This window comes from Triplophysa rosa, linkage group LG6 (assembly GCF_024868665.1).
Source record: "Triplophysa rosa linkage group LG6, Trosa_1v2, whole genome shotgun sequence".
NCBI classification, from domain to species: Eukaryota; Metazoa; Chordata; class Actinopteri; order Cypriniformes; family Nemacheilidae; genus Triplophysa; species Triplophysa rosa.
Genome location: NC_079895.1, coordinates 4,601,179 through 4,625,599, shown reverse-complemented (window position 1 = coordinate 4,625,599; position 24,421 = coordinate 4,601,179). Strand labels below are relative to the sequence as shown.

The following is a 24,421-nucleotide window of genomic DNA, read 5'->3' as shown; positions in this document are numbered from 1 at the left end:
TAACTGGTATTGGTACCGACTACAGAAATTTTGGTACCGTGACAACACTATTATGACAATGATCTGAGGTCGCACTTACTGTTGACATGCAAGGTCATCACACTTCTGTTCTTTCCAGCAATGAATGTGTATTCTCCTGCATCGCTCCTGTAGGTCTCTGTGATTGTCAGACGATGAACTTTCCTAATTATCACATAGTTGAAACGCTGATCTACAGAAAACTGAATCTCAACTCCATTTCTCAGCCAGCGTCCCTCAATGTCGTCTTCATTGACCTCGAACTCAAATGTAGCTCGTTGTTTCTCAAGCACCTATAATGAAATGCATTATTTAATGGGATAACCACTGTTTATGATTTACAAATTAAAATAGCAATGTGTATTAAAGAAGAGAGATTAATCCGTGTATCATTCGTTCAGTTGTCTTTCGATTTAAAATTGAAAGTTGAAAAATGAGAAAATGGCTCCTTTTTTCCCCCCAAAAAACACGAAAAACAAGAATTCAGCTCGATTTTTCGTTTTTCGTTCAGGAATAGAAAAATGAATAAACAGCTTGAATATTCTTTCTCTAAATGTGGGTAGGAATGAAACTCCCCATTCTGCTGATTGGTCAGCTGAAGATCAAACCGCGCCTTAATAAGCTCTTCCTCAGTTCGGCGCGGCAGAATAATAGTCCTCCGCTGCTGCAGTTGTACAGATTCTTAACGCGGATAATGCAACTACATTTAATTTATTTCTAAACAAACAACCAGACTAACGAATGCTTCGACACAAGCCGTATCGGTGCCGAGCCTATAGCCTGCCTATACAGGGCTTTCTACTGTGTAGCCTACACATATATTCTCTTATACGCCTTGCATCAGTTGGGTATATGGCAGGGTTTTATGACTCTCACAGCTTGGTCGCCCAGTAAGTTTAAAAAAATGATGACGCATAATTAAATCAGTTATATTTTTAACACAAATAAACAATGAATAATAATGCATTGACTTTGCTATAAGCTAAACGTTCAAACAAGAACTATTAGTAGATGACTGTCTGACAACCGTACGTCAAAAGGATGTGCTGCCTTGTTCGCACACAGGACTGCAACGCAAAATGTAAAACAGTGAAAAAAAAAATACTAACCCTCTCTCTTTCTACCAACAGGTATTGTTCTGGCTTTTATGGAAACTATTAATTTGGTATTAGCACCTATTGTATTACTGCTCCTGTATGACATATCGCTTTATTGCTCCCTGAACTCTCTGTAAGTCGCTTTGGATAAAAGCTTCTGCTAAATGACTAAATGTAAATGTACTAACCTTGCCACATGGTTTGTATATATTGTAATAGATTATTGTATACGCTTGAAATATCTATGGCACGAGTTGCATGGGTTTATTTTATGACAGATTTGCAGCATTTAAAAAAAGAAAGTCACAATACGAGCCCGTAGATTTCCACAGAATTCCGCAGATTTTAGTTTTCGTCATTGACAAGTAGGCTATTGAGGGCGTCCTATTCGCTATTTGCTATGATGGATTAAACACAAACAATTTGATATTTGAGATGTTTAAAATGAAACTAACTGCGGAGGAGTTCAGAAAACATAATTTAACTGTCGATTATTTGAGACAGTGCTGGATCATTTAAAATTAGTTCACAACGTACGACAGGCAAATGCTCTTGTTAAGTTTATTTGAAGTTATATTTACATTGTGTTGTGATGTGATCTTGAGGAAAAGTGTCATTAATACTCACTAAAATCATGGAAACTAATTTAAACAAGCCCTTTCATTTTGCTTTAATGTAGCCTATTGTTAATGTAACACTATAATAAAATGTCTATTTTTGTATACAAAATATACATTATTATTATTATACAATATACAGTAAATATATATTTGGCATGCACATTTTCGGTTGGTTCAATTTAATTCAGAGTACATTTGGTTTGGTGTATTCTATATATACTTAGTTAGCACCAATCATTAAGCTTCTCTGTAGGCTCTGCCTCTTGTACAAAACTATTCCGTGGAATTTCTCAGATTTTCAGAAAAAAATTAGCGCAGAATTAAAAGCCCGCAGTTTCGGTCTGGCCCTACTTATGATGGGTTAAATAAACTCAATAAACTAAGCTGATGAATGCCCAAAGTGAAGTGCAGATCAGTATTGAAGTGTTTTTGCCGAGTTTATTTAATTAATATTGAGTATTAATTGATGTCAAACAAAATAGTATGTTTTTATTTCTAGGTCAGCTAATCTTCCCAAGTTAATGAAATTGTGCGTTGTCTTTGTGCGTCCCGCAGCTTTCCTATGCAGATTTTAAGAGTTGCTCATCTAAACAGGCCAAAGTATTAGACTAATGTGTAATGTACGGGAGAAGACACAAGGTACGTTCATATTTCTGAAATAAACACCTTTAGCTATTTCTCTTACACGCACGGGTTAGCCAAATGTGGATTGTGTACCCAGGCCAGAGGAAAGCTCTGTATGGGCTCTGCCCCGCTATGGTGTATAAGTTTGTTATAGTTTTTTTATGAGAAAGAGATTAAATGTAGTTGCATTATCCGTGTTAAGAATCTGTACAACTGCAGCAGCGTAGGACTATTATTCTGCCGTGCCGAATTGAAGAAGATCTGATGACGACACGGGTTGATCTTCAGCTGACCAATCAGCAGAATGGGGAGTTTCATTCTCGCCCACATTTAGAGAAAGAATATTCAAGCTGTTTATTCATTTTTCTATTCCTGAACGAAAAATCGAGCTGAATTCTTGTTTTTCGTGTTTTTTGAAAAAAATAAAAAACAAAAAAGGAGCCGTTTTCTCATTTTTCAACTTTCAATTTTAAATAAAAAAACGACTGAACGAATGATACACGGATTGAGGTTGGTACTTACAGTGATTTCCTTCTCCACGGGTTCACTAATACGCACATCCTTGCCCTCAACAGTGAGGCAGGCCTTTGATACGCTAGAGCCAGCTACCACAGAGTATTCGCCAGCATCAGACATACGCACAGTTTGGATCATCAGACGATGTATATGTCTTTCTGTGGAGACCTTGTGTCTGTGGGATACAGATATTATCTATATCAATACACTGAATTACAAAGTGACAGATGATGACATCAAATAGCAAACTATAAATATTAAGATTACCTTTCAGTTAATTCAAGTTCCTGACCATCCTTCATCCATGTTACTTGGACATTGGGTTCGGAAAGCTCACATTCAAAAATAGCCTTCTTCTTCTCAGTAACTTTAATGTCTTTTATATGCTTGGTGAACTCAATGACACGAGCTTAAATGTATTAAAAGAGAAAACAACTCGATTATAATCAACAGACAAAGCGCATTTAATAACAATCATTTTAAAGCAGATATTACCTTCAACAAATAGCTTTGCTGAAGTTTCAGCAGATCCAGCCATAAACTTGTACTCTCCAACATCCCCAAAGTGTACGTTGCGGATCGTTAGAGAGTGACTAAACTGTTTAGTCCGAGTTTGGCATCTTTCGCTGGAACGGATTTCAACTCCATTCTTCAGCCATTTGTAGGTGATGCCTTCATAGTTGACAGTCACCTCAAATGTGATGGTGTCCTTCTCCTGAGCATTCAGGTCTTTGAGCATAGATGTGATCAGGACAGCTAAGGTGGGAAACAAACATTGGATTTGTTAAGTACATTTCTGGTGAGAAATTCAGTACTAGAAAATAACAGGAACAGAACTTACGGCTAACTGTCAGTGTGGCAGAAACCCTGTCATTTCCACACACAAATGTGTATTCTGCAGAATCATCTCGGCTGGTGTTCATGATCTTCAACTGGTGCAGTTTGCCCTGCACCACAATCCTGAACTTCTCTCTCATCTCAATCTCAACTCCATTTTTCAGCCAGGTGGACGGAACATTGAAATGCGAAACTTCACACTCAAATGTGGCCACGTGGGTCTCTGGAACCTCAAGGTTCTTCGTGGGTTTTGTGACTCTCAAAGCTGGAACAAGTATTGTAAGGATTTAATGATTGTATGAGTAGTGAATTAGACAAAATATAACCCTCATATGTATCAAATTTAAGGTTGATACGTGACTTCATGAGACGTTATGAGATTAGAACTATTTATAATCAAAAATTTCAACCCGATAAGACACTTCAACCATCCTTCATGACAAATGTTACATATTTGTGGAATAGGACATTAATAAATGCTATTAGATTTCATTTAAGTAAATTGAAGATCTTTAAATCTGTACTTACATTCAACATGTAAATATGCACTGCACTGCAAGTGTCCAACAACAGCTGTATATTCTCCAGCATTGACTTCTTCAACATTCTGAATGACCAACTTGTGCGCTTTCCTTTCTGACATTATTTGAATGTTGGCACTGGGTTTAAGCTCTTGGTTTTTGAACATCCATTTAACCGGAATGTCATCATGGGACAAACTCATTTCAAATGATGCGGTTTCATTCAGCAGGGAGGTCACATCTTTTGGCTTCTTCACAATCTTAACAGCTGCAAAAGAATGAAACCACAAATTAGGATTTATTTTTCCAGAGCATTTTCCAGAGGATTTATTTTTCCATTGCTTTAACCAAACAATGAACTTACTTTCAACGTTCAGTCTGGCATTAGCGGAGAGCTTTCCAAGTTTGAATCCGTAGACTGATTCATCTTGGGTGTTGCAGTTCTTGATCTTTAGGGTGTGCACCATGCCCTCCACTGTTATCTCATATTTATCACTGGGAACAATTTCAATTCCATTCTTGATCCACTGGGATCCTTTGACGTCTAAATGGGTGAGTTCAAGACTGAACACCGCCTCTTTTGTTTCCGTAACTGTCTGGTTTTTCAATGTCTTCTTAATCTTCACAGCTACAAAAGAAACATTTGTAATCAGTCATATGCAATGGAAAATATTTTAAAGATGAAAAAGGAATTCAACTAGGAACATAAATAATGGCTAATTCCATTAGATTTTCAGGGACCATTACGCTAAAAAAAGGAAAATATACCTTCAACTCTAAGGTTGGCAGATGTTTTGGAGTTTGCCACTTGATAGGTATACTCTCCAATATCTTGTGGTCTTGTGATCATGAAGACAAGCTGGCGGACCGCACCTTTATCCTCGCTCCTAACATTGTCACTAAAGACAACAGATTGGCCATCTTTAAGCCACTGGCCCTCAGAGGCTGGATTAGCAACTTCACACTCCATCACAGCAGTTTGGGATTCTGCCACAGTCACATCACAGAGTGGCCTGTTTATAGCACCTCCTGTTGGAAGAAAACCATAACCGTGAGGCCGCGTCTATGTACAGTAGATTTGAGATTTCAAGAGGGATCTGACAAGAGACAAATATCATACCTGACACAGTAAGTTTTGCACTGGACGTTTTTTCACCCGCTGCAAATTCATACTGGCCCTCTTCATCCTTCATGGCATTGATAATGGTTAAGCTATAGCGCTTCCCTTTGGACTCCATTTTGTATTTGGGTCCAGCCTTCAGAGGCTGATTCTTGAAGGTCCAATAAGCATCTATTCCACTGTGGGATAATTCTACCTCAAAAGTCACATTCTGTGTTTCTGTGCATACACAGTCCTCCATGTGCTTGACGATGCTGACCTCTGCAAAACATTCAACATGTTAGTTAACAATGGAAACCCACAAAGGTTTTCTTTACAAGCATTCCTGTTTTTAGAAATCATATGGACATTTCACAAAACTACTTACTCTCAACAGTCAGGTTACCAGTTGTTTCCACTCTGCCAACCGCCAGTTTATACTTGCCCTCATCAGAAGCAAATGACCTGTTCAAAACCAGCCTCTGTTTTGACCCTTTGGCAACCATCTGGACTCTGTCACTAGGTAGGATGAGCTTATCATTCTGGTACCATTTCACAGAACTAACATCAGGGGCAGAGATTTTCGCTTCTAGCACTGCCTTGGCACCCTCAATGGAATGAACATCCTTTAGAGGATTTACGATTTCGATTGCTGTGAACGTAATACAAACAATTATTTGTAATCAATAAATATTTAAAGATTTGAACAACCTTGATTCATAACTATCAAAAACCAACTTACTTTGAACAGTCAGTTTTCCACTTGTAGAAATAAACTGAACGGGAACACTGAATGAGTACATTCCACCATCATCCTTGTTGACATTTTCGATCAGAAGTTTGTGGACAAGTTTGTCGATGACAATGTGAACTCTGTCAGAGGCAGAGATAGGCAGGCCGTTTTTCATCCAAGTTCCTTCCACGTTTTCCTGTGAGAATCGCACCTCCAATTGGGCTATATCACCCTCGCAAACTGTCAAGTCAGAGAGCCCCTGCATCAGGGTTACTGGACGCACTGAAAATAACGAGAAGAGAAAGTTATTTACATAGGACAAAGGTTTAAACTTTGCAATTTACTGTAATCTTGCACAAATGCATTTAAACTTGTTTTATATCACCACGCAGTGAGACAGATCATGTCAAAAACATTTAACGTTCACTTAAATAACTGAAAATGTCATAAAACAACAGCTAATTAGGCTCGAAATCTTATATTTGTGCTTACATTTAAATCCACTTATGTTTGGGTGAAATGGAGTATAATACAATTATATATGATATTTTCAAATTATACTTACATTTCATCTTCAATGTGGCACTCGTTTTCAAATCGCCCACTTTGAAAGTATATTTTCCTTGGTCTTCCTTCTTGACATCTCTTACAGACAGACTGTGTCGGCCACGACGAGAGGACACAACATATTTTAGGCTTGGGGTAATTTCTTTGTTCTCAAAGTACCAGGTGCCCTCACAATCTTCGCGGGACAGCTCGCACTCAAACTCTCCAGAGTACATTTCGGGCACTTCAACGCTCTCCAGATGTTTAACAATTTCCAGTGGTGCGCCTGCATATGAATTCACAAGGTACATTTGACCAAAATCCCAAAGCTAACTCTAAATTAAACACAAACAAATTTGATGAAAAACAAAATTAACAGATTATGCTTACCTTCAACATAAAGTTTGGCAGACGTCCTTATTTGGTCATCTTCAGATACAACACAAGTGTACTCTGCATCATCTTGCATGTTAATTATCAGCACAGAAAGGAAATGCACTTTTCTGTCTGAGTGCATCCTATATTTGTCTCCAGAGAAAATTTCTGCATTATTCTTCAACCATTTGACCTTGACAAATGGTTCATTTGTCTCACACTCAAAGGTGACCATTGTGTCTTTCTCTTTTCCGTACACGTCCTCTAGCGTTTGGGTAAAAGACACAACTTGTTTGGCTGCAACAAAAAAACACACATTAACAGTATTAGTTAACCCAAATTCTACCATTGTTGAAATTGTAAACAATGATAACGAGAATAAGAACATACAACACATACCTTGAACCAACAAGAAGGCATGGCTTGATGCCTCACCAACGATGTTCATAGCTTTTACCATAATACTAGCAGAGTCCTCAGCCTGGACATCTTTGATCACTAATTCACAGACATGGTCCTCTGGCCAATACCAATAAATACGATCTGACTTCTCGAGTAAAATTCCATTTTTGAACCACTGACACTCTGGATCAGGTTTACCAACAACCCTACAACGGAAGCAAACTTCTTCAGACAATGAAACTGTCTTGCTCTGAATTCTTTCCAAGATCTTTGGAGCCTCCATGCTAGGAGAAAAGGCTACTTTCTCAGGTCTGATTGTAGGAATGGTAAGTTTGCGTTCTTCCTCTTCCTTTCTCTTCTCACTCTCAGTAACCTCTTTGGTCCAATGAAGAAGCTCATCTTTCCTCTTCTTTAACATTCCTTCATAAGACTCATCCTTCTTGCGAGACTTCAACTCAACGGAGGATATGGCTTCATAATAGCCCTCTTCGGTCCTTCGTTTGAATTTGCTGCGCAGCTCTTCTGTCTCCTCTGTAGATTTTTCATGGACAACTCTCTCGGCCCTCTTCAGCCTGACAACCTCTTTTGCTTGCGAAGGCTCTGCAGGTTTATGTTCCTTCACAACATCAAATGACACTCTGCCAGGTTCAGGGCCAGGTGCTTCAGATGCCTTTATTTCAGGTGCACGGCGCAAGATAGTCCTGAAATCTTCTTTCTGTTGGATCTCAAGCCTTACAGTGTGCTCAGCTGTACCCTCTGGGTTCTCAGCTAGAACTCTGACATCTCCTGAATCATATGACTTACAATCAGCGATTTCCAGGTAGTGAATGCCATCATACAGTAGTCTGAATCTTTTGCTTTTCCGAATCATCTGCCCGTTGAGATACCAGTTAACTTTGGGAGTAGGGTAACCAGTCACTCTGCAACGATATTTGGCTGATTCCCCCTCAAATACTCTCATGGGTTCTGGGAGCAAGACAATCTCTGGCTTGGTCTTCTCAGTTGTGTCATCTCCAGTAACTCCTGAGGGAGCACCTTCATGGGCGATTCTTTCAATTTCATCCATGCGCTGTACTTTTCTTCCTTCTGGCAACTGGCTCTCCTCCACCAGACTCTTCTCGTCCTTCACAATCAGCGTTGCAGAGGTCTGGTCAACACCAAAGTTGTTGGTGGCTCTGCAAGTAATGACACCGCTGTCCCTGGAATAAGCGACTTCATAGTCAAGACTACAATAGCCAAATTCACTGATCATGCGCAGTCTGTTAGCAGCTGCAAGCGGCTTGCCATCATGCAGCCACTCAACAGCCATGGTTGGGTCACCGATAGGGGTCAATCTACACTCAAAGTGTGCAGGTCCAAATCGCTTCATCCTGACTGAGGTCAGCTTCTTTTTGAAGTGTGGCTTTTGTTGTTTCTCCTTGTCGTACAGATCACCTTCTTCCCATTGCTCCTGACCATAGCGAAGATGCAGTGGTTCAATTTCTGGTGCAGCAATTTCTTTGGCTTTATATGTTCCTTTGGGAATGATAAGTCTTCTTTCTGGTTCAGGTATGGTGTACTCAACTTCCACATTGACCCTGCAGCGAGTGGTGTCTCTGCCAGCTTTGTTTATGGCTGTGGCTGTATACCACGCACTATCAGAGCCGGAAGTCTGAGGAATCTTAAAACATGCCTCTCCTTTGGCTCCCTCAATTCTAAAATGAGAATTATAGCAATAATATAACACAGACAAATAGCATAAAAGTGACTATAACCAGCCAAAAGCTTTAGTTTTAAAGGCAAATTGCTTACTTGATTTGAGGGTATTTATGAGGAGAGATGATATCACTGTTTTTCAGCCAGACAATGTCAGGAAGGGGGTTTCCAATGGCTTTAACTGCCAACTCAACTAAACTTCCTTCCTTAACACTGAGGTTCTTTAGCTTCTCTATGAACTGAGGTCGGACCAAATTTTCCTTTGCTATAACACACAATACATGGGTTTACATAACATTCCACACACGTCTAGATCTAACATGGTTATCTAGAACAAAAAATACCTTCAACAGTGAGAGTCATAGAAACACTTGTCTTTCCAGCTCTGTTTTGAGCAACAACAGTCCACTCTCCAGAGTCCTGAGGCATGGCAGGAACCACAATCATTGACTGAGTTCCATCCTCCTTCACCACAATCTTGTGGGTGTAGTCGTTGACCACTTGTTGTCCTTCAGTAAAGATAATGATTAGAATAAAAACAAGGCACAAACAAGAAAAAGAAACACAATGCAGCGATAAACTTTAAAAACCACTTACCATTGTGGAACCAAAAGGTGTCAGGCATTGGTCTTCCAACCACTTTTAAATCGAACCTTGCAGTTTGTCCTTCACAACACCTAAAAGATGATGGTTTCTGTACAAAAACAGGCTTATATAGCCTCTCGAGTTGTGACTCATCGGTGTCATCAAGTCTACGAGCAGGAGAGCGGCTAACAGACCGAGCTGGTGACCGTCCAGGCGAGTAGCTAGTTGAACGTGCAGACATTGGAGATGTAGACCTGAAAACATTAGAACTGTACATGTGAAATATCCAGACAATTTATCTTAACATGAATTCAATAAATCTCAGTCACAAACCAGCTAATCCAAAGATTAAGGCAAAGAGATACTCACTGGACTCTCCTCACAGCTTCAGCCTGAGGAAAGTAAGGCTGGGCAGCTGCAGTGGATTCAACAAAGAGCTTTCCAGAACTGACAGCATTGCCCTTCATGTTACTGGCAAATACAGTATAGATTCCCCCATCTTCTGGCAGCACCACAGGAAGGCGCAGACTGGCTCTACCATCCTGTAGAACTTCCATCTGATAGCGACCTCCATGTCTAATGCGCTTGCCATCTTTATACCAGGCAATCTGTTTAACACAAATCATGTATTATTGCAAACAGGTAACAAACTACCTTAGATGTTTGTGTAAGAACTTGCTTTCAAAAGAACTTAAAATGTATTACCTTTGGTAATGGCTTTCCTTCCATCTTGCAATGGAAAGTAGCACCCATTCCTTCCAGAATTCTGTAGCTTTTGACCGGAGTGCTAAATGATGATGTGACAGCTTCATGCTCAGCAACGTTCATGATCATCTCCTCTCCATCCTCAATCACCAGCTCTTGGTAAGTAATCTTAAGGATGTGGATTTCAATCTCCAGTATTATTTTTCGCTCAATGGCAGATATTTGGAATTCCTGAAAGAAATTGCATACCTTGCTTATTTTTTCATCAATTTAAAATGATTTATTTCTTAACACAAAAGAAAAACACAATTATTAAAATCATGCAGCAGCAAGGTTCATTATCATGTATGTTCATACCGTCTCTGAGATAAAGGTCTGCATCATCTGTGTTTGTTGAGCCATACTTCGTTGCATGAGCTCTTTTTCATATTCGCTTACAACTATAGGAGGCACTTTGGGTTCCTGCACCATTGCGGTCACTTCTGTTACATATGTTACTTCCTGTTTTTTCATATAGGCTTCATATTCCTCTGTAAATATAAAAATATCACTACTATCACTATAAAAAAATTAATACTTTATTTTAAAAAATACACAAAAACATTTTAAATATTATTTCGAAAGGTTATTGTACATTGAGCAAGTCACCTCAAGGTGGCTAACCTGTTTTGATCACACCAGCCAAATACTTCGCTAACTCCGTTATAGTATGCTTTTGCTCACTGAATACATAAATATTCCTGACTGTGAAAGTACATTTACACAATGACATCTTTTATTAGCTTTAATAGAACTAGAACCCTTAAAAACGTCTAAAGCACTGAATTGAGGTTTGTCAAAACTAACCTTCCTCAAGAAGGCTTGAGGTAACAGATGCCTCTCCATGCTGGTTCCTGGCAAATATGGTGTATTCTCCGGCATCATCAGCAAATGTCATAGAAATCTCCAACTTGCATTCCCCTGTATCCTTGTTATAGCTAACTCTATATCTGTTAAATCACAAGGAATGAATGGTTGTATTGTTTTTTTACAGAGACAATATTAATTTTACATTTAATTGCTCAAAGTCTATACCTGTATCCAGTAGTGAGTTGAACTCCACTCTTCTTCCAGTAAATATGGGGTTTGGGGCTGCCTCCGATCTGGCACTCAAAAACAACACTGCCACCCTCGACCAGTTTTTGAAACACTGGTTTCCTCACGAAGAAAGGAGCGGCAGCAGCTCCAGTGTCCACTGAGACAGCACTTATTTCAGACACGGTCTCCTCTTTGGCTTCAAGGAGAACCCTTGATTTAGAAAAAAAAGACAATTAAAAAAATAAAAATAAATAAAAATAAAGTGGCACCAATTTGAACTTTTTAAGGTCAGTAACTTTTTGCCCTTGTTATTGTTGAGAACTTACTGTTTCTCTTGGACAGTAATCTCCTCTCTGCTCTCAATCTCCTCAGACACTGTGTAGTGGGAAAATAGGAGACATAATGTAAATAATGATTCATTTTGTTTCTCAAATGCAAACAACTTTAGTGTCCCATTTTTTATAATATAATGTATATATAAAATATAATTATTTTTTAGCAACGTTTTTTTTTGTTTTGAGAACTATTGACCTTACAGTTTTACCTAAAACTTATTTGACCCTCTTTTTAAACATGAAACACTTCTATTGACTGACATTTTGATGAAAACGATTTTTAGGCCCTGTTTTGTACTGAACTTACAGTGATTTATTTTAACACAGCACTAAGAGTACAAGGATTTATAAAACAGATTGATTTTAAGCAAATGTCTACCTTTGACCAGCAGGTAGCAGGAGGTGCTGATGGTTCCAGCCTCACTGGTCGCAGTGCATGTGAAGCGGCCACTATCTTCAGCAAACGCCTCGCGGATCACCAAATGGGCAAAATTGCTTTCATAAGTGATCTGAAAATCAATGGAGTTCTCGATTCTGTAATCCTCTCTAAACCACATAATGGCTGGTGTGGGGTGACCTGAAATCTGGCACTCCAAAGTCACACACTCTCCCTCAGTGACAGTCACGTTCTTCAATCCCTGGACAAAGCAAACCAAATTTGATCAAGCAAATTTTCAAGTGACTATTTAATCTAAAAATGTTATGTAAATACACCTAAAATAGCACTTACTGCTATCAAGGTAGGTGGCATGACAGGTTCTTTGACATCGGAGGGGATCGCTGCAGTCTCAACAGCCTGCAGGAAAACAAAAATATATGTTCTCACCAAGCATTTTTTGTACATGATTTCTTTGTTAGCGGATGTGGAACAAGTGATGTTACAAAGGGAGGAGTTGTTTCTGTGTATCAAACAAAACAAATTCAAATAAAGATTAGAAAGAGGAGATGGTAGAATCCTCAGCAAATCAGGTGAGATCTGTAAAGAAAACGGTTAGCTTTGTGACAAACCCTTTATTAAGTGAGAATCCAACCACACGAGACTCCAGAAGATGAAGATTCACTCCAGTGATATTAAGAGAAATGTTAGCTTTACAAGCGGGTGATGGGTCAAACCACAAACCTGCATGTCCCACTCCTCCCCAGTAAACGAAACGCCTATCTGTCTGTGTAACTCGGTGTCGTAATGCGTCTGATATCTCTCTGCAGTGTCTCTAAAAGGAGGAGGGGTCGGCTCTGGGGTCACACGAGTCCCTACCATCTTATGAGTCGGTGGCTTGACAGGCTTGATGATCTTTTGAGCACCAGTTGTTGAAGATAACCCCTTTTGAAGTGTGGCAATAGCAGAACCTGCTATTGATACCTGACCAACCCAAGAAGATCAGCGTTACCACAGAAGACCACAAAACAAATGCACTTTTGTTTAGCCACAGGGATGAAGTATCAGGAGATTTAACTTCAGAAGGGTGGTATGGAAAGACATTAAGTGGTTAGCAATTCTACAGACAACTCGGTTACTCAATGGTTTAATTAAAGAGTTTAATGGAAGGAAAGAATGTTATGTGGTGGAGCTTGAAGATGAAGTGTTTTAAAGATGTTTGGCCTGAATAATTAGTGATAGTGATATAATGTTACGATTACAGTGGGTCTAACACACACAGTGGGGTTTAAAAGTCTAAGAGGACTAACTGAGTGTTGCATTTTATTTTAAGTGACGCTAAATATTATCTTAATAACAATTCATTTCAATTTCAGAATTAAGTATTTGGTATGTCTCTTGATGGATATATCTATCTTTTGCACATGGTCAATGTCACAAGCCTACTTATTTAAATATACTTAGAATAGTGCAAAATTCATAATAATCTTTATTAAATCATACATTTTCTTCATGTCAAGTAAATAAACGTATTTTGCAATAACTAGTCAAGTTTAAACTCATATACTTTATTTTGTAAAGTAAATAAAAAATGTTATCTCAGACTTTTGAACTCCACTGTACATATATTTCCCTTTAGAATTTATAAAAGGTGTTTCAGGCAAGCAGGATATCAAATTTAAATAGAAAGGGCGATCTTTCAGATTAATTTTATACGGTTCATACAGTTAGTTAATGTTATTAATGTTGAAGAGAGATTTTTGCTTGCCTGTAATCACCACTTCTTACCTCATAGCTATGATCTGGTTTTGGTACAGTAACTTTTGATACTGTAAAATGTGGAACAGGGGAAGGTGCAAGGCCAGTCTCCACCTTGGAGCTAACCTCTGTAGTTCTTTCAATCTATTACACATCAACAAAGGATTATTTGAAAAGATGTCCAACAAAAACATTGATCTCCACTGTTTTACGTTTCTGTTAAATGCTTCTAACCTGAGTGACATGTACACTTTTCTCAATGATAGGCATTGGCGTTTCAGGGGGAATAAGCAACATCTCCTTTTTACTTGTGACCTTTTGTTTAGCGGCTAGCATTTCTTGATATCTTTCATCAGCCTCTTCTTCCATTTGAGCCCCTTCTGCATGCGTGGGCTTTCGTATACGCGCATGATCGACAGCAGCAAGCACAGTAGCCACTGCCTCTGCCTTTTTCCCATCACCCTGGCAAGAGCAATCATGATCATTATGTTGCACATTTGCTTAAACAGAATCCAGCCCCATCTAAAAACACAAGATGTTCCCCTTAAATAAAAAAACGGAAGGTGCTCTCTGCAAAACAAAGCAAAAGTGAATGGAAGACAGATGATCTGAACGTCGCCAGCGTGCTGCTGACAGTCTGCGTGTACAGTATGTAGCACAGGAGGTATGGATAGTGTTGTTATGAGATCTGGGATGATTACACCACAATTTCTCTCAGTCACGAGTATCACGACAGCCATGCGTGATCTGTTATGACAACGGAGGGATAATACAACAAAGAGGTAAAAAGGCTAATGTATGTGGTTATACTATAAATTTTATAAGGGTAGTTAGTATAAGGCTTTAGAACGGTGATAAATTCTCTGAGATTCTACCTCTGCAGCTGTTGAGATTGCTTCCAGTGATCTCTCACTAGTGGTTGAAACATCTATATTGATTTTATGAGTCATCAGAGTTGAGACTGACTCTTCTTTGACTTCCTTATGTGACATCTATGAAAATGTGGGCAAAATCAGCAAATTGTATGTAAAATGTAGTGTACCTGTATATCTGAAAATGGGGTAAGGATGAAGTGATGGGTTAAAGAAAATGACATTTTTTCTTGAAAAAAATCTTTGTGGAGTCGGTGGAAACACAAAAATGGGGGCATGAGGTTTGGATGGGTTACCACAGCACTGTGACTAAACTACCTGATCATTCCGAGACGTAATGTGTACTGCAGTTACGCCACTTTCAACACTGGGCTGTTCTACGGAGCCGACGAGCGGCCCGCGACTACGAGCCTGGTCCACTGCTGCCACCACAGTGGCAACAGCTATACTTTTCTCATCCATGTTTGGCTGCTCCTTTTTCACATGCAAGTAGAATTAGGTTGCAAGATATCATTAGTGTTATTGAATAGAAATTTCAGTCATTACAAACTTAAATACTACAGTAAATAAACAGAAAAAGGTGTTGGCACCATTAAAACGCTCTTCTAATTTCAAACACGCAGTCATATTCGATGCGAGACAGCCTCTTGGGAAATTCTTTACCTCTTTGACAAAGCCAACTTGTTGTTGAATAGCAGCAGTGCCCTCCCAACGCTGTTCAATCTGAACTTGGGTGGAGGTCATCTGGACTTGTGTTGCCCCTGCCATCATTCTGGTGTAGCTGGCCTCTGAAGCGTAGCCCGCCTGTTTCCATGGAGGCAGGACCTCAGTGGACGGTGTGAGTTGTTTGCGGGTCATCACGGGAGACTTGACTGGTCTGATTGGGGAAACAGACAGTCTTGTGGAGGGAGACACAGCTCTGAAATGTGAAAACAGAAAAGGGTTATTTTAAGACTTTGTTTAAAAAGCTGCAACTGAAAATTTTTTACATTTCAAAAAGTAAGATTTTGTTAACGTTTTTCAGGTTCTAATTCATCCCAGTGATGCTGAACTTATAGACCTACATGCATGAAGTTTGCAAAAAAGGCAGCCACATCACCCTTGAACCTGTTTTTTTCTTTCTTCTATGCTTTTTCTCTCATACTACACGCCTCAATAAAATCTTACATTCTTGGATTTAATCTCCAAAAAGTTTTTCAAGTTTGACTTCAAAGCACTGAATAAACAGGATATTGGAGTTATCATCAAATATGAGTGTCAATTTTTTTTAATTACACACATAATATATCTAAATCTGTGAACTTTAGACACATTACCTGACAGGAGTGGGCGTCGGACCCTTAACATGCCTCACAGGAGAGGGAGACTGCTGGCGAGCACTTGCCACTTTTGTCACATGTGAAGGAGGGGACCTCGAGGTTGGTTTAGGGGGCACACGGGGTGGGGTCTTATGTGCCAACTGCTGAGTCACAACCCCTCCCTCTACTTGCATTTTCATCGTAGCAGTGGCCTCATAGTGAGCCTCCATCCTCTGTCGAGAGAACATTAAGACGTGATCAAAAGGGAAAAACAGACAGTTGTGATGCATTCTGGAAAAAGCTATAGAAGCTTGTTGACACTGTCGCTCACCTTCTCCACTCTAGTCTGACGGGTCTGTGAAATCTGAGTGGATGAAATGATCGTTTTTGACTTCTTGGCAGGTACAGCTTCCTCTTCTCCTGTAGATCAAAAATGAAATCAAATTTGAAGCATCTATTTCAGATTTTAAAACTACGAATATACTTCTTTTGACTCAAAGGTATGCTGATAATATTTTAATCAAATGAAACATTTTAAATCAAAAACTTTTTTACCAGTGGTCTCAGGCTTTTGGACACCACTGCATAACTGAAATGTATTTACAGTATATCCAGGCCAACTGTATAAAATCTTACCTTGAACTAGAAGCTCAGCGGTCGAGGTAGCACGTCCGCTGCTGTTAGATGCATTGACAGAATAAGTTCCTGAATCTTCTGGGAAAGCTTCAGCGATCAGCAAACTGTAAAGGTCTCCTTCTTGAACAATCTGAAAGTCAGCAGAGCTTTGAATCTCAGCTCCCTCTCTGTAGAACTTCACCACAGGTGTAGGGATTCCTGTCACTCGAACATCCAGTCTCACTTTGCTTCCTTGTCTCACGGTCATACTCTGTAGTCTTTGAATGAAGTTTGGTGGTGCAGTTTCAGCTGAAAATACAGGTAAAAAGTCCATTGAAATAAGCATCATTTCCTGAATATCCTGAATCTGTATGACTTTTCTTATGACGGTTTGTTGTGACAATTTTTGGATCATTACAATTATCTTTTTTTTTAATATTTTTTGCCTGACACTACAGTGTAAATGATGGGATGAGAGAGAGGGGTACAGAGCCAGGATTCGAACCCACAGCGTTTTTGCGCAACAGTGCATTGGACCACCGGTGCCGAAATTACAATTATAATTTTAATATATTGTGTGTCATCACTTATTATTTGGTGTTTTGACACAGTTGTATTTATCCGAAGTCATATAAAAATATAGTACTAGTACACTTTAGTTTTTTAATATGGTACACTATAGTAATTTGTAGTTTACTGTAAGTTATTATAGAAGTTACTAAACTTTGTTTAATGCATACAACAGTTTTCTGTAGTATCATAGTGAATTCATTAAACGTTTAGTAAATACTGTGGTATACTTTAATATTATTACCCTTACGAAAATTAACCATGTGTTTTTTGTGGTACATGTGTAGTAACCATGTTTTTTGGTGCATTTATTACTTAGGGCAAAACCATGGTTAGGGTGGTTTTCAAAAATATGGTTATTTTGTGATAACCATTGTTTTACTACAGTACAGTAACCATGTTTTTTTGTTGTTTTAACTGTAGTAAAACCATGGTTTTTCAATTTTAACTGTAGTAAAACCATGGTAAATTTTCGTAAGGGTAGTGTGGTGAGGTTCAACAACAGCGTTTTTCCTAGGAATTTTACTACCGTTTTTAAAGCCAGTACGTTAGGCCTACAAAGACATGCATTTGTACAACAATGTTAATATTTCTAGTTTACCAGTACCACAATTACTGCTGAAAAATCTTAATCATGTAAGAAGCTTTAAAAACATTTAGGCTACAGCGATTTTGTATGACATATCGCTTAACTGTATGTTGTATGGATCGATTGCTAAAACAGTAGCAAATTACCAGTTTCAATCGCTCGTTTGTGTGTACCTACATAGCGAGAAAACTTCTTTACACGTTGAATTAGTTACCTGTAACCAGCAGTTCAGCTGTGCTAGTGGCTTGTCCAGCGCCATTGGTGGCTCTGACAGAAAATCTTCCGCTGTGTGCGGCTGTCACGGCGGGGATCATCAGAACAGCGCGGCCATCGCTGAACGAGATCTGAGCGCCGGGCAGAGCGGCAGCAGTAAGAACCTGACCATCACGAAACCAGCTCACCTCTGGAACTGGATTACCTGTGGGGAGACGTTTACATGTGTTGAAAAGCTTGTCATGATAGACCCGAATTCGTAAATGGCTATTACTTTTCGCTTCACTAATAAGTATTGAATATTTGTGACTGAAAAGGTAGTATATGAAAGTATTCCCTTTGAAAAATAACCGCATTTTGTCTTAAACAAGCAGACAAAAACATGGCTCCCGCATGAAATTATTTTGTAATTTACTGCAGTTCACTGAAAAATTACTACATTAAAGTAGGCTAAATTATATTAACTAACGCTAAATAATATATTATTTTGTAGATTTAAACTGAACTAATCAACAGTAGAAAATACAGTAGCCTCCCTTACGAAAGTTTACCATGGTTTTACTACAGTTAAAACCAAAACAACATGGTTACTGTATTAAAACCATGGTTACTGTAGTAAAACAATGGTTATCACAAAATAACCATGGTTTTGAAAACCATAGTAAACGATGGTAACTAGTAAAATCATGGTTTTGCCCCAAGTAATCAATGCACCAAAAACCATGGTTACTACACTTGTACCACAAAAAAACATGGTTCATTTTCGTAAGGGCTAGTATACTTTAGTATTTACTATAGTACAATGTAGTAAAATTCCTAGATACTAGTGTTTTTAAATCTTACCATAGTAAATATTAAAGCGTACTGCAGTATTTTTATTGGTTACCATACCATGGTTTTGCTACAGCAGATTTTAACCATGGTATTTGTTGTAAAATTGTGGTTATAGAAATGGTAATCAATGCTCTAAAAACATGGTCACTACAGTTTCCGTGGTTAAATCTAATAAGGGAATGTCAACTGTTTGACTTTTTCTGGAAATACTGGGACAAATATGTCTAATAATACATAACATGAAGTCAAATTTGTGTACATTAACAAAAAGTGATTGGTGACAGTATTTCTGTTGCATTTAAATAAATTCATTAAATATTCTGCTAAGCTATGCAAACATTTATTTAAAGATCCTAGTCTATCAAATTTGGTATTGTAATTTTAGTCCATGTTCATTCGATTTTAAGCCACGGTACCTTACTCTTATGTAGGCTACTCTAAATTGACAAAACTTAACTTTTAACAGTTTAACTCGTACTTTTAACTTTTAACTTAATTCATAATCTTTTTCAGGAAATGGGCCAGAAATATTGATGACTCATCATGTACTGATTAACATCCAATCAGAGGCTTTCTGCAACTACTGTAAATTGCAAGTAGGTTCATGGGTGTCACATTAGTAAAACATTTATTCTTGTTTCTCCCCAAAGAGACAAGCACTTTAAAACAACACACCCAAATTTCCACTTTCAAAGGGAAAAAATGTTCCCTTGTTCAACACTTGTTGCTAATTTACACTCAGGTAAACTGTTGCCAGTCTTCAGTATTTTAAGATTTATACGTTGGGATAATGGAATGGCATAGTGGGAAACATTCTTACCACTAACTTGAGCCTCGAACGTTGCAGCACTACCCTCAAGTGCCACAACGCTCTGAAGCGGCTGTGTAAATGTTGGAGCTTGTGTTGACATGGTGGAAGGCACCCTAAAGAAAAACAGAATAAAGTTGCAAATAACTTCACATCATTTTTTAAATCACAAGACACAAAGGATAAACATTATATTTTTAGTTGCTTCTAAACCAAGTAATCATTGGGGTAATCTCTGACCAACTGGTTGAAATCTGGTTGACCTGACACTTGGGAAATCAAAGGCTCCACTGGGTGTTAGGCCAAACATTTGGGCTAGGTATCAACTGACAGCTAGACATGACAGTAACAACTGGTGCCCGTGGCTCTTTTTCTGGCATGACACATAATTCAGAATAACTCTCCAGTTAAAACATACTCAGTCCGATGGACCTGTATCATCAGATGTTCTGTCACGAGATCATCTGTAATTTCGATGACGTTAAAAATACACTTCTGAATAAACAACTGCAAACATGCAAAGTAGTGTTAACACCAAAAAAAGCTAAACATAATTGATCACAGGCATTTGTCTCAACATCTAGTGTTGTTTAATTTCTGTATCGTTTGCACATTTTAAGATAGAAGGATTTTTATGGACCAAAACTTGACCTATTCTTATTTGTTAGTTGTGTAGTTGGAAAACAAAACAACTTCCAAAAATCCTGTGAACAGGAGGTGAGGCCAAAGATGCGATCTTTAATTAATTAATTAATCTTTAATTAACTTCTTAAATCACCCTCAACATTTAAAACCACCAAGACTGAGGTTTCTGAAAATCAATCTGTTCAATAAAATCTATTTGCACTGTAACAAATTACCTATGCAAACGAAAACCTAGTGTCACAAAAGGCAGCTTCTAAAAATAGTCTGTACTAAGCTTGATTGACAGTCACCATGTGGCACATAGCTGAAGGTGCAACTGATATCTCTGCTGCTGATTCCCTTAAAAAGACATCACGGCCCAGCTGAGACACCACTCTAATGCTATCACAGGCTATTCTTGGCTGTTCTGAAATCATAGCACCATTTAATAACCCTTCAAAAACATCTTCATGATTAGACTAACGTCTTCATAATTATTCACGTTATTCAACATAAGTCTCCTTTCCATCAAACATCTCAACTGTACATCAGCTTTCACATTGCTGCTCTCTTTATGTTAGAATCACACAATTATCACACAATCGCACAATTAGAAGGCATCGCATTGGCACATGGGTACAAGAGCACAAAGCGTACTTACTTGTATCCACAAGAGTGCCTTGAATTGAAGGGGCGAAGCCCAAATGGGTTTGTCTTCTGAAAAAGTCCTTATCCAGATATGACTTCAAAAATCAATGTGTGAGAACGGTTGAGCCTCGAAATATCCCCCAAAACAAAACTACACAGGATCTTAACCGTGTAGTTTTGCTTTTTCCCTTGCAATCCCTACACCCGAGGCAAGGCTGGGAATGCTCCAACTGCTCAAAAGTGTTAACATGGTGGTTTTACTTTATATACCCCCTGACTAGTGAGCATCATCATTGCCATGCCCCGCTGGCCAGCCCCCTTGAGGCATTATGGGAGGTGGTGGCCATTTTGCAATCTCACACCTGTCACCCATTTTACTCAACATAACCCAGGACACTTTATCACAGGGTGGCCGAAACCCCCCAACCATCCCCCAACCCTTCAAGAAACAGGAAAATGCCCCTCATGAAGTGTGAAAGACTAGTTTGTTTTATCTCTTAAATTAATTTGTGTAAGATCATCAATGATGCCTAGTAAGTGTGGAACCAAATGGCGTGAAGGGCTGTCACTGTCACTCAGGCTTAGGGTCAACCCGCCACCCCCTGTATTACACATGATATAGATGAGATAAATGTCTCCAGACCAGATCACAAGATGGTGTGAATCCACTTGTTTGTCTTTTGTTTATCTGTAAAGTGAAGCTGAAATGATTCTTTGTGTTTTTGACTTACATTTTAAGAGTCAAGATTCTGAACTTTAGTATCATGGTTGATTTGCAGCTGTAACTAAAATGGATAGGGGAATATGTTAAAGATAGGCAATGACATGTAAGGGTGGAATGTCTGAGTAGCTGCGGCTGTGGTGTTAACTTTAGACTATATTGTGATGACTAAATGAAGCAAATAGAAAGATACATTTAACTTTTACAGTATATGAAGAGTTTGGTTCCAAAATGAGATAACAAAAAAATCATGTTTTTTATTGTGCATTCCCATTAATAGCAATCAAAATGCAGTTGGTTTGTTTTGATTTAAGCCATAAATGAAAAAATACAGCTAACTAACGCAATGAAACGCAATAAAAACATGATAACAAAATACAAAACATGATTTTTTTTTAAAAATCTCATTTTGGAACCAAACTCTTCATATACTATAATGATATTGTTATCAATTACCCATGGGAACTTTACACATGAAATTGATATTTTTATTGTAGTTATGAGTCAATGATGAATTTAATTGTAGGATTACGTGTTTATTGGAGAAATATAATCCATCATTTCATCATCAACAATGCAAAGACTGAACAACAACGTCAAAACAGCTTTTTTCAGTTGTTTATTTTGGTTTAAGATCATTTAAATATTAAAATAATTTTATTTAGTGCTTTGTAATACAAATAGCTCAAAAAATGTAATGTGCCTCAATAATGACTGTGAGAGAATTGCTTAACAATTTTCCCAGAAAACAATTCCTATAACTTAAGGAAGGGTGAAGTCCAAGGTGCTTCTCCTAAACGGCCTCAGTTTCTGCTGAATCCTGTTAAAGCATACCATAATCAGCCATCATGATGGCTTTATTGGCCTCTGTTGAAAAACATGCACACAACTGTTGGTTACTCATGCAATTGTTCTCTTTTTACAAACACTGCATTCACACACTGGTGAAAATACCATGCTAAACTCAATGTGTTGGTGATTTAAAGTGGCAAGTAAAATATTTTTCTATATTAAATATTTTTATTTAAATTGTATTATTGATTGTTAAAATTATTGATAAAATGTTAATACATATCAAATAAAATACAATTTTTCTTACAAATTAATACAATTGTATTAAATTAGAATGCACAAAAAGATCTCTAGTGGTCTTAATCATTTGGACCATATTGAAGTAAATTATACACTGCCCGTCCAAAAAAGTCACACACTCTAATATTTAGTTGGACCACCTTTAGCTTTGATTATGGCACGCATTCGCCGTGGCATCGTTTTGATAAGATTCTGCAATGTCACAACATTTATTCCCGTCCAGAGTTGCATTAATCTTTCGCCAAGATCTTGTATTGATGATGGGAGAGTCGGACCGCTGCGCAAATTCTTCACCAGCACATCCCAAATATTCTCAATGGGGTTATGGTGTGGACTCTGTGGTGGCCAATCCATGTGTGAAAATGATGTTTCATGCTCCCTGAACCACTCTTTCACAATTTGAGCCGATGAAGCATTGGGCAGTGTATTTCTTTACTTTTTCATATATGTATATATATATATATATATCAATTTATAGGTTTATCTGTATCATTATATAAAACTGTATACATATACATTGTTTTACTTACTTGGCACCACATGCTGCAACCTCAGTATCTTTCTGGAAGAGCACTTGAGGATAAGTGCAGTGTGACCTGAGCTCTTCTTCCACTAATACATTTTGTAGCTTCAGTGTGGTGTTTAAGTAGGGAGTGGCCCTATTCACTGAGAAAACCAGTTTCCATTATAATAATGGTAATGGCAATATAATTTACTGCACTAGACCAGAATCATTATGCCTATTAATAATTCAACCTTGGGTTACCAAATAGCATTAAAGGGATAGCTCGCCCAAAAATAAAAATTCTGACATCATTTACTCACCCTCGAGTTCCAAATCTGTAACCATTTCTTTGTTCTGATGAACACAGAGAAATATATTTGGAAGAATGCTCGTCACTGAACAGTTCTTGGCCACCATTGACTAGGAAATATTACAATGGTAGTCAAAAGTTCCCCAGAACTGTTTGCCTTAAATCTTCAAAATATCTTCTTCTGTGTTCAACAGAACAAAGCAATTTATAGAGACTTTTCCTACTATGCAGTTAATGGTGGCCAAGAACTGTTTCTTGTGAGCTTTGTTTCACAAATCTGTCTTTATTGTTAAACTGCAATAAGAACTATAGCGCTTGTAAAACTTGACTGAAATAGAGCACTGGAGAGCATTTCCCCATATCTGTGAGACAGAAGTGAGGCGACATGGTGTGGAAGCAAAGGTGTGCCCTGAGAGGCCTGAGTTATGCTGTGTGATAACAGTCACATGCCCAACAGTCACCTTAAAGAAATGTAACATATTTGTCCTATTAATTTTGATCAAGTTTTGCATATGCTCATTTTAATGTGAAAATCAAGGGGAGTATACTAAGCTTTCCTGTTGCTCAGTGGTTAGAGCATGGCACTAGCAATGCCAAGGTCATTGAAGAAGGGCACAGAATATAAAATATATAATAACATGTAATATAAAATAATATGTTTTAGTTATTTCTTAGCAGCAAGACCAAAACTCTTTATTAGCGTCTATCCACAGAAAATATTAATAAGTTTAAGATTAAACTTGAAACGGGCACATTTTAGTCGCTGCCTACCACAGGTCACATTTCAGAATCTCTTTAAACTG

The 24,421-nt window shown here is 38.2% G+C and overlaps 1 protein-coding gene across 1 annotated transcript in view; it reads right to left on the bottom strand.

Moving 5' to 3' along the window:
- ttn.2 (titin, tandem duplicate 2) overlaps window positions 1–21,211 on the bottom strand; it is a 159,458-nt gene extending 138,247 nt beyond the window's left edge. The window contains exons 1-35 of the mRNA XM_057335761.1: window positions 21,004–21,211; window positions 19,731–19,834; window positions 18,078–18,281; window positions 16,726–17,013; window positions 16,421–16,509; window positions 16,108–16,322; window positions 15,455–15,710; window positions 14,154–14,381; window positions 13,950–14,063; window positions 12,906–13,145; window positions 12,516–12,581; window positions 12,165–12,423; window positions 11,777–11,825; window positions 11,448–11,660; window positions 11,220–11,362; window positions 10,731–10,903; window positions 10,374–10,604; window positions 10,038–10,276; window positions 9,681–9,922; window positions 9,428–9,592; window positions 9,180–9,348; window positions 7,386–9,082; window positions 7,002–7,283; window positions 6,631–6,897; window positions 6,075–6,347; window positions 5,721–5,984; window positions 5,354–5,614; window positions 5,002–5,262; window positions 4,598–4,861; window positions 4,241–4,501; window positions 3,717–3,977; window positions 3,371–3,631; window positions 3,143–3,284; window positions 2,882–3,050; window positions 80–311 (exon numbers count right to left, since the gene is read on the bottom strand). Coding sequence (XP_057191744.1) covers window positions 80–311; window positions 2,882–3,050; window positions 3,143–3,284; window positions 3,371–3,631; window positions 3,717–3,977; window positions 4,241–4,501; window positions 4,598–4,861; window positions 5,002–5,262; window positions 5,354–5,614; window positions 5,721–5,984; window positions 6,075–6,347; window positions 6,631–6,897; window positions 7,002–7,283; window positions 7,386–9,082; window positions 9,180–9,348; window positions 9,428–9,592; window positions 9,681–9,922; window positions 10,038–10,276; window positions 10,374–10,604; window positions 10,731–10,903; window positions 11,220–11,362; window positions 11,448–11,660; window positions 11,777–11,825; window positions 12,165–12,423; window positions 12,516–12,581; window positions 12,906–13,145; window positions 13,950–14,063; window positions 14,154–14,381; window positions 15,455–15,710; window positions 16,108–16,322; window positions 16,421–16,509; window positions 16,726–17,013; window positions 18,078–18,281; window positions 19,731–19,821 — 8,569 coding nt within the window. The 5' untranslated portion in view covers window positions 19,822–19,834; window positions 21,004–21,211. The remainder of the gene's footprint in view (window positions 1–79; window positions 312–2,881; window positions 3,051–3,142; window positions 3,285–3,370; window positions 3,632–3,716; window positions 3,978–4,240; window positions 4,502–4,597; window positions 4,862–5,001; window positions 5,263–5,353; window positions 5,615–5,720; window positions 5,985–6,074; window positions 6,348–6,630; window positions 6,898–7,001; window positions 7,284–7,385; window positions 9,083–9,179; window positions 9,349–9,427; window positions 9,593–9,680; window positions 9,923–10,037; window positions 10,277–10,373; window positions 10,605–10,730; window positions 10,904–11,219; window positions 11,363–11,447; window positions 11,661–11,776; window positions 11,826–12,164; window positions 12,424–12,515; window positions 12,582–12,905; window positions 13,146–13,949; window positions 14,064–14,153; window positions 14,382–15,454; window positions 15,711–16,107; window positions 16,323–16,420; window positions 16,510–16,725; window positions 17,014–18,077; window positions 18,282–19,730; window positions 19,835–21,003) is intronic.
- Between the last annotated feature and the right edge of the window lie 3,210 nt (window positions 21,212–24,421).